This window comes from Equus quagga, chromosome 16, assembly GCF_021613505.1.
Source record: "Equus quagga isolate Etosha38 chromosome 16, UCLA_HA_Equagga_1.0, whole genome shotgun sequence".
NCBI lineage: Eukaryota > Metazoa > Chordata > Mammalia > Perissodactyla > Equidae > Equus > Equus quagga.
This window is the reverse complement of record NC_060282.1, coordinates 30970379-30983645: the sequence shown is the minus strand read 5'-3', so window position 1 is coordinate 30983645 and position 13267 is coordinate 30970379. Positions and strand designations below refer to the sequence as shown.

The window sequence follows — 13267 nt, the reverse complement described above, 5'->3', positions numbered from 1 at the left end:
ATGTTTGATTAATCCTCCATAATTATTGAGAAATATATCCTTAATTCTTGAGCTTGAAATTCTCACAAAACATCTTTCTTTATAAGATGCATGGATATTTTAACATTAAAGACAGATATGTAGCTATTTTACTCACTCACTGACATTCTCAAATTTCTTGCAATGATTTTCCAATCATTTTTCCGGATACTCCAGATTCACCCAATATTGATAGGTCTGCATGAGATTGTAACTGTCAATACCACAAATAAAAAAGCCTCTTCTAAAATATAATGGTTGCACAAAGTGTACACGAAAAAGGTACTTCTCAAGAATCAAGAGTAGAAAGGGAAATAAGATTGTCCTCAGAGGATTAAATAAACAATGCACCAGAGCAGAAAGAGATGAATCAGTTTAGTGAAAGAAAGCTACCAGATCAGGAAGACTTGAGAAGAACCTGATAAAAGATATTAACATATTTAAATCACTATGGGGCAAAAAGCAAGACAGATGGACAGTGAGAGGTACTGATCTGAAATGGAATCACGAAAAGTAAAAAGCAAATCTTGGAAATGCCCATCCAAATGTTTAGGGCGACATAAGTGCCAAAAAATGTTCATAATCTGGTCCTAGCGGGAAGAATACTCCAATTATGAAAACGGCTATGTTAGGCCAGCTTAACCTGATGGAGCCATTAAACATTCCAGTCATGAATTAATTTCCTATTCTGATTTAAAGTACTCATAAGGAAACCTTCTGTTTATTATATGGTTTCCTATGTATCAAACCTACAGGGTCAGAACAATCTGGCCCAATGTTTTCATGTACTTAGTCCTCTTAGCACCGACACTTCTCATTTTATCAGTCCTTTCTGAGGTTGGTTCAGCTTTGCTCTTCACAATCCCAGCTCTAATATACCGCCAAATAAAGCTGTGAGCTTATTATGCCAAAGGCAGAAAAGAGTAATACCACCTTTGTAGGATCTTATTTTAGCGGACAGTGGCTTTTTTTTAACATTTTTTACTTAATTCAACATATGGACTATGATTTATATAACTTTCCAGATTACAAACAACCCATCATAGCATCCAGCAAATAGTAAAGTGTATATATAATTTTAAAAATTGTACATACACAATTTTAATAATTTCCCAGAAACAGAATTTCTTTAAGGAGGAAAAACAGCTCAGACAGAATGAGGCTGTTACGTACACATTAGTGAATAATGTGACTCTGGAAGGCATACTCCAATGCCATAAAATATCTCCAATAAAAAAAAGAATAACTATAATGCTATATAAATTATGAAATTTTATCTCTCATTATTTACATTTAAATATAAGGCTGGAATGCAGGCAAAGATCACACATTGTCTTCTATCTCACTCAATGCCATGGAGTTTTTGGTTTCTATTTTCAAGGAAAGAAAAACATAATTTCCTGACACAAAAATTCCTCTGCCCAAGTTCAGTTTTAATGAACTGAACCAGCATGTTATGCAAATACTGACTAAACACATTAATACTGAACTTAAGCTGCGATGTTAATACAAAAAATAAACGAGGCATATTTCTGTTAAAAGTGCTTTTATATACCAGAGTCAGGGAAACATTCAGCATTTAATGCAGAGAACATGGTATACACCATTTAAAAATGACTCCCCATTTCTACATGAAAAAAATTACTGGCACTTCTTGGTTGGCTAAAAATCTTCCATCTGTATTACCAATAACTTAATTTCTCTTACATTCAAAGTCCTGTTGGTTATGTTAACAACTTAACTGTAGAGGTCAAATATTTTAGAGTCTTAAAAATCTTACTAAAATGAGCATTTAAAGAACATGTTTATTAACCTGACTCAATCCAGATAGTTTTATCTCAGCAATTCATGCAAAAATATCGCTATAGAGTATTATCTTATTTCCAAGACTGAAAATTACAAAACAATTTAAAAACAGGTTGTTCAATCTTCACTGATGTTTTATATTAGAAGGGCATTACACCATCTATTCATAAGCTATACTTTTATAAATTAAAATACACATTTTAGAAAAAATGCTAATTTGACAGACAAGAATAAGCAGAAATCAAGTGAAATGTAACAGAATTGTATCTTCATTTGAGTTAACAAATAAGAAAAACATGGCTCAAAGTGTTTATGTGAAATTTAGCCAACAATACAGTCAATACAAACAATAACATGAAGCAACTGCTCAACTATGTTATTGCAATCTTAGGCAGTAATATAAGCATATGTACTGGTCATAGGAGCTAATATTACCACTGTAATCTACAAGGCTTAGATAACAATCCTAGAATAAAATTTCAATTTTAAAGATCCAGATTTGAAGGCCGCTACAGTTAAACTGGTGATTAAGGACAGAAACTAAAATACTAAAGAATCTGAAAACTACATTACTTGATAAAACCAGAGATATTTAACCTGAAGGAAGGAGAGAGCAGGAAAAATTATCTACAAAAATCTGAAGTGTTTTCATAAAGCAGTCTTGTTTCCTGTTGTTCTAAACAAACAAATAAAAAATAATGTGAAGAGTCAGAAGCATTGATCTCAATTGGAGGAATACATTTTTAAAAATGATTTCTAACTAACAATAGAACTATCTAGTTCGTAAAGCAGTAAATTTCTTATCACCAAAAGCTGGATGATCAAGCAATGATGATATAAAAGGAATTCTCCTGGGATGTATATATTCTTTCCAAATAATATGGCCTAGAGCCTTAATTCTAAAGCTTTAATGTATACAAGAATTACCCGGGATCCTGTTAAAATGCAGTCTGATTTACTTACTCTAGGATAAGGCCTGAGAGTCTACATGATACCTATGCTACTGGACCAGGGACCATGCTTAAATAGCACTATGAAGGGCTTAAGAGTACACTTTTATAAAATAATTTACTTAAGAATTACATATAAGCTTTTTCAATTAACAAGCAAATATACCACACGTAGAGGGGAAAAAAATGTGTTACAACAAACTGAAATGTTAGAGAGAAGCACATTTTTAAGTTTAAGAAAATCTATATAATTTCATATAATTAAAGCCAAAATTATACAGTGAAATAACTTACTGTGGCTGGTAAAGGAAGAGATCAATAATGTTATCACGCCCTTTGGGGTGGTTGAAGAAAACAAATAGAGACCAGTGAATGAGCCATGTTCGCTGCTGAAGAGACTGGAGCGGAGAACTCACAGACTGAAGGATTAAAAAATGCATACACAGGAAATATTAATATACAAAACAGAGGCAAGAGAATAATTTTTGTTAAAATTATTTTTTAAATTCAGAATTTTTTAAAAAATTCTTTTAATGAAAAGAATTTTTGTTAAAAACAAGAACCTTCTAAGGCACAGGCTAGAGTCTTTATGTTCGAGGTCCAATCTCCTATACCCTCTACTCTCTGCACGACCTTTGACTAAAATTTCCCTGTTCTCAGAGACAGATTCAATAACGTCCACTAAGCCATTTTTATAGAAGCTGTAAATTATACTCATTTCAGAAAATATTTTAAAAGCAAGGGCTGAACTAAACACTCCACAATAAGTGGTTTTATTGAACATTAAATATAAATGAAAACTGTCATCTTCTGCCCAGGTCTTTCAATAATACGTTGCACTAATAGAACTGTGTCATTTTTCACTGGTACAGATGAAAAAGGCACAGTAGCTGTTCACAGAAACGAAAACTGAGTTCTCTTCTCTAACAGCCTAAAGAAGTTGACAGGTTCCTTCAAAGAGATTCAGTAAAACCAGTCAACCCACTAACCCTCTATGACTTTTATATCAGGTCTACAAAATCTAACATGAACATTTTAGTTTAGCTTTTTTTTCCTTCCTTCTCTTTCTAAAAAGTGCACAGTGTTTTCCTTATCAGAAAGCATGAGGGATACACAGAAATTTCAGAGAATCATCTTGAAAAAGTGGAACTCACATTATTATCTATGGTCTCTTTTAACCGTGTAAGGTCTTCCATGGCAGCATCCCAATTCTGCATTAAGATTTCAGAGGCCAGTTTTCCCCAGAGTGAACTCAAAGCATTTCTATCCGTTGCTGGAACCTGTTTAAGCCATAGTAATCAATTATATTCTGAATACTCCAGATGAAAAAAAGATAGTATTTTATACTCTACATATCCATCTAAACTACTGAAAGACCTGAAGCTCTCCACCCAAAACTCCAGTTATCTAAGTCCTTATTGGCTCATACTGGTTAAACCGATCCAAATAGCTTTCATTCAACTTAATTTATTAAAAATATTCAGATCTTTGATATTCACTCTAGATCCGAAAAGAAAACTAGGAAATAGCACAAGTGTTTTAGGGTAATCCATTTCAGATAATTTATACACAACTAATCAAATTTTAGGCACCTAAAACTTTGAAAATTAAGTTAGATTCAGAGGCAATTTGTTGCTAAAATCACTGCAGTGAAGATGTGGGAAATCAAGACTTATGGATCTCATCTATGATTTACAGAAATTATTGCCAGAACAAAAGAATTTTCCAAATTATGACACAAATGGAAGGGGTTATAGAGAGAAAAGGAAAAAAGCAGGTCTACTGGTTAATAACAATTAATAATTATCAAAGGAGTATGTACTGAGTAATAAAAGTTCATTTTCTCCTATAATCCTAATAAAAACCCCATAAGGTAAATAATTTTTTTATCTCCATTTTAAAGAGGGGGAACTGATGCATGGAGAATGTAATTTGCCCAAAATTACACTTCTAATCATGAAAGCTCTAAATTTTCTGCCACCCTCTTAACCTACCAAAAAAGGAGAACTAAGGGCCACTCTACCTCTTCTAGCCACTGGTAGAAGAGGGTCACAAATCTAAAACACCTAAAACACTAAACTAGACTAATAACAAAAATGAGTAAAGGAGGATTCTCAAAACAAGGTAATGGAAGTAAACAGAAAGACTCCAAACTGATCAGATGCATTCAAGCAACAGAAGTGAGGGTACTGGAGGGAGAATACATTGCTGCACCCCAAGCTGAAATTCTGAGTTTAATTTTTCACTGAAGCACTAACATAGCAGTATAACTGTAAAGTATTATTAGTATATATTACGAGTAAAATAGAATTGTATGGGCAGGATTGGAAATACAACCACCAATAATTCTGGCTCTACCACTTACTACAAATAGCTGAACCATTTGTGCTGTAGCTTCCTTATCTACAAAATGGGGATAGTAATAGAACCCACTTCAGCTGTATGATTTAAATGACATAATACATATGAAAAGACTACATCATCATCTGATACACACTAAGAACTCAGGAAATGTGAATCAACATCAAAATGATAACGATAATGATGATATCAAAATAATGAGAAATGATGATATCAGAGGGCTATAGGTATCTAAACAACGGGGACCACAACCATTCCTAATTCAGACTCTGCCTATACTGAGATTCTTCTTTTCATGGCAGTAATTAACTCAAATGTACTGAATAATATTTAGCAAACTCTAAGAACAGGCAAAGAGCAGAGACTTAATTTGTAAATTAAACTTTTAAACATATCCATGAAACCACTGGTTCTCCCTATTTTTAAAATATTGTTGTTCCGTGCCATCAAGTCGGCAAAAAAAAAAACTTACACACGAAATTTATGACAACTTTATTTGTAATAGACAAAAACTGGAAGTAATCCAAATGTTCATCAATAGATGAATAAACAGACTTTAGTATATATTCATAGAATAGAATACTACTCAGCAATAAAAAGAATCAAACTTCTCATACACACAGTAACACAAATGAATCCCAAAAACTTGCTGGTCAAAATAAGCCAGGCACATATATCATTCCATTTATACAAAATTCTAGAACAGACAAAACTGATCTACAGGAATATAAAGCAGATCAATGGAGGAACCAGGGGTAACATATAACTGAAAAGGGGAACAAGGGGTCTTTCTGTGTCTTGATTTGGTGGTAGTTGTATAGTATATGCATTTATCAAAACTCATTGAAATTAAAAAACTTATTTATAAAAATCCATAAAATTACAGTTCAAATTATAAAGGATAAAATGTTTGATCCTTACAAAGAAATCTGAGTATTAATACTTCAACAAATCTAAGATGCCATCAATTTTAAAATACATTTATTTTATGTTCCCAAAACCACAACCAATTCAAGACACATTCCAATTTCAGACGTTAAAAAGTGATGAACTATGTACCTGAGAATCAACATGAAATAGACATCTTTTACACTGACATCATCAAACAAAGTACATCAGATCCAAAACTTTGGTCAAGATCGTAAAGCTACAAAAAGTCATCATTACTCAAGCTTTTTCGAGTCAAGGAGAAGTATCTTTAAATCAAATGGCATGTACTTACAGTAGATAAACTTTAAATTCTGAGTGGAAAAATAAACCTCACACCAAAAAAATATGATCACCAACAATCCTAGCATCTCAAAATCACTTTTACTTCAAATAGCTGCCAGATGAGGGGAGGGGTTATAGTTTGAAGCCAGAACAAATGCCACAATGAGGGCAGATTTTAACAAAATAATTAAAATACATGTTAATAACTTCAAAATAAAATGTTAAAAAATTCCTACCAAATTTGCTCCACCATTTCATTTCAAATTAATGCATTTCTTAGAGCACAAATCAAACAAGTTTCATAACCAAATAAGGTGCATTTAAACACTCCTTGATGTATTCTAAAAGCCACCAAGTCTTTTTAAAATAAAAGTAGATTCTAGGGTCACACAGCTTTAATTTATACAACACTGACCTACAATAGGTCACTTGGAGAGTCAAATTCTAATCTCAGATCATAGTTACAATGGTTCTTTCATAGCTTATGTTTCCCCAACCATAGATTTAAAGGAATAACCAACTACCAGAAAAGAAATTTAGAAATGAAAAAGAGTTATTGCAAAAAAAAAAATTAAATAACTAGTAAGTAAAACATTGACATTATTCATCTTAAATCCAAGACAGGATTTTTATCTTTGCTACTAATAAGATTTCAAACAAATACAGAGATTTTATAGTAGAGTCTATCTAAATCAAAAGAAAAAGAGAAGTGAAATAATCTGTTGTTTTAAACTTAGCTTGGTTAGCTTCTATCAATATGCCAACAGGAAGTAACCAACTCCCACCTACCTCAAATGTTTTGTGGCACAAGATGGGACAAAAATATAAAAATAAATTGCACATAATTTGCAAGACTACCGCATCACTATATTTTGACTGCTCTTAATTTTATGTCCAGATCATGGTATTCAATCACTTAACCAAATGCCTTTTCAGTTCCAGTACAAGATTTGTGAGGCAATGCAAAAGCTGAAAACTAACCAGGAAGTTTTTTTAAGATAGGGAACTAATTGGATCTTCATATTTTAAAAAAGTAAACACAAAAACTCCACAAACCTTTAAGTGTATATCATTTGTAGAAATTTTCAGACTAATTATAAAACTATACTACATAAACATAATGATACTATTAAAACTAGAATATGTTATATGTTCGGATAAAAGCTTTTTGTAGCAATATAGCAAGTTTTTTAATCCCCAAAAGGTTCATGCGTACTGCTCTGGCTCAAGTCCATGTCACTACAGTTGGCTCTTCATACCAACCTGCTTTCAAGGGTGGATATGTTAGAAGAGTTTCAATATCTGGATTTCCAGCAGTTACCTTAAGTTTCCATGTCTTAGCAAAATGGCACATTCACTCACTGACCAGCAACAATAAATTTACTGTGCTAGAACTCTAACATGACACTAAATCTTCATTCTCAAAATTCACTCCCAGCATTAACAAATGATATGAATAACCAACCCTTTTCATGTACCTGTAATCATATCAGGCTTCTGATTTTACAATCCTGGTTTAAGCTGTTTACATTTCCAAAGTAATCAACTTTTGTTCTCCTAAATCCTTCATAATATTCAAAGTAAAACTGATGGAATTTTCTGATAAGCCACTACAAGTTTAGCATCACTGATTACCTTCAATGCACTTGCAAGCTAACCACAGCTAACCTGTAAGTTAAGAATTCATTTACAAATGGGAGCAAGGGAAAAATAAATTTTTTTCAAATCAAACTTGGAAATAAACTAAAAATATTTATTTCTTTTAAGGAAGGATGGTAGTTTTAAAATACGAAGTTGTCTAAGTACTTTTCTAAAGTAGGAATTACCTAAATTAGTAACACCAAACTCTTCCTCTACCCCAAAAAAGGAAAATTTAATTTCCTAGAAAACAACTAAAGAAAGCAGCCACTAGTCTTTTCTTTGTGGCATGCGGGGCTAAAAGAAAAAAGGCACCAGAAAACAGAGACAGAAGAAATGGACTCTTCAAAGGTTGAAGGACAAAAAGTCCCTGTCTCAAGAGGTTATTTTCCAACTTCTAGGATTAATTAGAGAAATCAGAGACTTAGGTAACTAGCTTACCAACCCAAAGTGAGTAACAAATAATTTCTCAAATGAGAGGCTAATAAAACAAGGGCATTTTGATAATTCTAGAAGGCATTTATTAATACAATTAACTAAACAGAAGGCAGAGTGAGAAAGAAATCTGTCAATTTGAAGCCCTAATTTTTCCTTTGGCTTCACACAACTCTTTCTTCCCTAACAAAAGCACTGAAATCTAGGATCTTGTCAGACAAATGAAGATAACAAAGGGGATACTTTGTAATTAGCAATTTCCTCTAATAGCACCATTTAAACTTATCTACCCTCTACATAAAGGAAAAAAAACTGAGCTTTGTATTCTAATAACTAAGGGCAGAAATAAATGGAAAAAGCTACTATTAAGGCATAGAATCTTTTCAAATATCATTGGAATTCCACAGTTGTTTAGAACAAGTTCAAAGAATATATATACAGCACAAAATACTGAATTAAAATTAGGAATAATGGATTTATTCAATAAATACTTATTATTAAGTACCCACAATATGCCACTCATTGTGCTGTACAGAAATATTATAACAAATTCATTACATAACAGCAGTGTAGTAATGCTGAAATCACACAATTATACATAAAACAACAAATTAGTGGTTCCTACTTTTGGATTTCAAGGACAAGTTAAATCTCCCTCCTAATTTTGATGCCGTGATACAAGGTTTCCTGTTTCTATTTCTTTTTTTGGGGGGAAAGTTGCTTTATTTTTTTCTCCTTTTGCCAACAAATGCTGAAAACTTAACGGAAAGATCCAAATCTAAACATACGTTATAAGGAACCAAGGGAATCCCACAAGAGAAAAACTTTACTTACCAACACTCTAAAGAAGTAAAGATATTCTGCTGCTCCAGAGTAATTCCCACATTCATACTGGAATTTTGCATACCTGTAGAGTGTATCTAAATATTCCTGCCGAAACTAAAAACAAGTGAACAAAAGTTTAAGTTCTATTTTTAAATTTAGACTTTTAAAACTCAAACCATTTACTCCTTTAAATGTCCCCAGAAGTCAATTCTTTCAAAGTCTCCCAAAAGTTGCCACCAAAAAAAATACCATGATCAGAAAACCATGACCCTTAAAATATACATTAGGAATTACTGGATTTAACATTCAGTCCTGGCCTCAAAGAGTTATGCATTCTAATGAAACCGACTTTGCTGCAATACAAGCTGGAACTGCAGCTGAAGGACTGATGAGCGAGTCCCTCAGCTGGCGACTGAGCTTAGACAACTATAAAGCATATGCATCCGGTAAGGTTATGTGATTCTGTACAAATAATGCATAGGATAAACTTGAGTTCTCCGTGAAAACTGGCCCCCAAATTACATTAACTTTTAGAATTAATGAAGCAAGCAATGAAGAGACACAGTGGTCAGCATGTCCCTTGTTACAGTAATTGTCAAATGAGGATAAAACTCAAATGCAAGTTACAGAATTCATTATATACAATGCCTCAGACTTTGAGTTAAGACAAGGAAAGAGAGGTTGGGAGATGACAAGCAAAGCCTATAATAACATTTCTTTATTTGGGGATTTATGAAGCCCTTAATAGTATCAAGGGCTACTGTATTCCACAAGGCAGCCAAAGTATTACTTAGTTCTATTGCTGAAGGCTTTTCTAATTCAAATTTAGTTCCGTCTTTACTTACTTGTTAATCCATCAAAAATATAAAATGTTAACTATTATATGATTATTCTGGGGAAAAAAAAACAAAACTTTTGAGAATTTCTGTTATCTAAAGGTAAACTTAAGCATATTACTTCCCTATTAGCACCAATTTTTAAAAACTAAAGTTTCAAAAACATGCTAGGTATTATATTTAAGAAGTTAATCTGGAAATTATATCCTTGTCAAGCCACGAACCTATGTAAACAGCATTAATCTTTATTTAGCCTTATTACAACATGACAATTAAAACACTTTTTAAAATATCACTTACACCATGCTTGTCTGCCAGGTAGTCAAATAGCATCCGACCATCCCTTATAATAAAAAACAAAAATTACTTTATTTTTACAATACAATTGTATTATTATTGTATAGTATTATTGCATATTATTGTATTCTATAGTATCATTATACTATCTTATTACCCACACAAAGCTATTTCAATATCTTAATACTTAAACACTAGAAATAAAATAAGACTTCCAGAATAAAATAAATAGAACATTACATGTTTTGAACATAAGGAACAGGAACTCAAGGAGAATTGCAAACTTTACAATTTCACTTTCAGATTTCTTTAGCCCTGACTGAAAATCACGTGTTCTGTTTCACCACATCATCTATGGCAAGGTCCTTAGAAGTTTTTTAGGCAATAAGACCAGAACATTCTGACTATTTTTATAGTGAGGTCAGTAGTCTACTTAGGTGGTAACCTACTGAGAATGGTGTTTGCAGACTTGAGGTAACATTTTTAATAGAGATTGAAACAAATGTACTATACAAATAAGCAGGAATAAATCCTATATATAAATTTTGTCCCCCTCTACAATATTAATATATTTCACAAGGACAGTGATTTGACAAATTTACAAGATTAATAAACCATGCCAACATAAGATATCTAGCTACACACACTATATAATTACTATCCATACCAGTGTCAAATAACCCAATTTAACTTATCTTAAATTAACTTTGCATAAGTTGACAAGTTGCCAGGCTGGTAAAAGACAAACTGATGACAAAGACAAGGAACAAGTGATAGATGGGCACAGCTGCCCATCTTTTGGGCATTTTGAAAAATGAATACATTTTCTTATGCTTATTGCAAGAAGCAATGCAGTGGCATATCTTTCGAGAGCATAATTTTACTTGAAGATTTAATGGGGAGGGGATAATTTTATCACTAAAATTAACATGGGGATAATACTGAATATGAAACATGCATGAAATCTTAACATCAAGAGACTTCAAAACAAAACTTAATGCTTGCTGTGGATCACAGTGAATAACTTTGTGTTACACTCCTTACACCGTCCTCTGGCTCTCTGGATATTTCTGGGAAAGTATGAGAAGTACAATACTATATGCTCAATGAAATTTTAAAATGGAAATTGGTGGGGAGAGGTTACTACTTTGAAAATAAGTAGTTTAATTGATTACAAGTTTTTAACACACAATTTCATCCTTTATCTCCAATTTAGGCCTATTAAGCCACAAGGAGTCCTCTCTTTCTAATATCTGGTGAACAAATCTACATACATCTTATTCATACCCTAATCTCATTACTCCCTAGCGTTTAAGAGACTAGACTAAATTTAGAATTTAAATCCTAAATTTTCTGTTGTACCCTAACACCTGGATTATTTCAGCTGTCCCTTTGTGTGCATGTAACTTGAAAGTCTGTAATTACTCATTATATTCTAAGTGTATACAAATTAGTTTAGTAAAATATACATATATATATATACACACAGACAGCTATATATAAGATATATATACACACCATAACTTTGAAAGATATAGGTATCTCAGCGTATGTGTCTATATACATCCATGTATACATATGCAGTATAGTATGATACATTATAGTATGGTATAATAATAATGTAGTATATGCTGCTTTTCTAAAAAATATCTAGTAACACTTCCCTAAATCACAAATGAAAACTTACAGCTAATTTCTTAAAAATTTGGTTTAATCACATACATAAAAACTAAAGGTACAACATGGCAAAATCTTCAGGAATTCCTCTAGTAAATATATTCGTAGCTAAGATTTACCAAAATGACAATATTCAATTTTAGAACAAGACTCTAATTTTAAACATTTCTAATAACCCAAAGGGCTTCAATTAGTGATATATATTAAGTCAGAGTGAGGCAACATGCTTTCTTTGGAAACCAAACAATATGTCTATTTCTAGCTAAGGGGAAGTTAGTAATAAAATAACCTTATCGGCTCTACACCACTCTCCTTGGGCTGGGCACTGAGTTTGGAAGGATATAAGAGAATGTAGCAAAGGGATAAAGTGAGCTCAAGTTTCCCTTATAGCAAGGAACCCACGTGATCCAGGTATTGCCCAGGTAAGGTACAGGGTTTCTCAACCTCAGTACTTCTGACATTTTGGGTTAGATAATTCTTTGTTGGGGGTAGGGTACTGTCTGATGCATTGTAGGATGTTTAGCAGCATTCCTGGCCTCTCCTCTCGAGATACCAGTAGCACCTCTCCAGCTGTGACAACCAAAAATGTCTCCAGACATGGCCAAATGTCCCCTGGGAAGGGGGAAAAGGATGAACTGCTGCTTCATAATTACATTTGGGTAACTGGTAAAGAAGTTTGAAAAAAAATTTAGTATTAACTTTGATCATTAAGGAATTCCTGGTTCCCACACAATAAGGATAAGTGAAAATAAACACAGAAATTCATCATTTAAACCACAAACTTCTATAATGGGATACTAGATAAACTTTGAATTAACATTTGTATTAATCCAGAAAAGAGAATTTTTAGAATTCAAATTACAGAGAAGTTACCTGGTTGACTGCATTTGCCTTGTAGTTTCTGGATCTTCAAACATCTTCACAATTGGTTCCGTTTCTGCCTGAAGTTGTTTCAGTTGTGCGACAACTGTAGTTCTTTTTTCTCTCAAAGCTAATTAAAAATGCAAAGGAGCATTATAATAATAAACCATACTGCTCACTGTGAAGATATGTCCAGAAAATTTTCAATTTATTTAAACTGTGCAAATATTTATTTACCCCCAATTTCTCACATGCCAGAAACCACCAATTTGGTAACTCCCCCAGATCCAATTTTTTCTTCCTAGCACTGCAAAGGCATGGAAAGGAAGAGGGAATCCACTTCTTGCTCTT

At 32.7% G+C, this 13267-nt stretch overlaps 1 protein-coding gene across 1 annotated transcript in view; it reads right to left on the bottom strand.

Moving 5' to 3' along the window:
• The window catches only part of EIF3E (eukaryotic translation initiation factor 3 subunit E), a 48573-nt gene that overhangs the window by 28729 nt on the left and 6577 nt on the right, over window positions 1-13267 (bottom strand). The window contains exons 3-7 of the mRNA XM_046642162.1: window positions 12929-13046; window positions 10382-10424; window positions 9255-9359; window positions 3929-4054; window positions 3069-3193 (exon numbers count right to left, since the gene is read on the bottom strand). Of these exons, the coding sequence (XP_046498118.1) occupies window positions 3069-3193; window positions 3929-4054; window positions 9255-9359; window positions 10382-10424; window positions 12929-13046 (517 nt within the window). The remainder of the gene's footprint in view (window positions 1-3068; window positions 3194-3928; window positions 4055-9254; window positions 9360-10381; window positions 10425-12928; window positions 13047-13267) is intronic.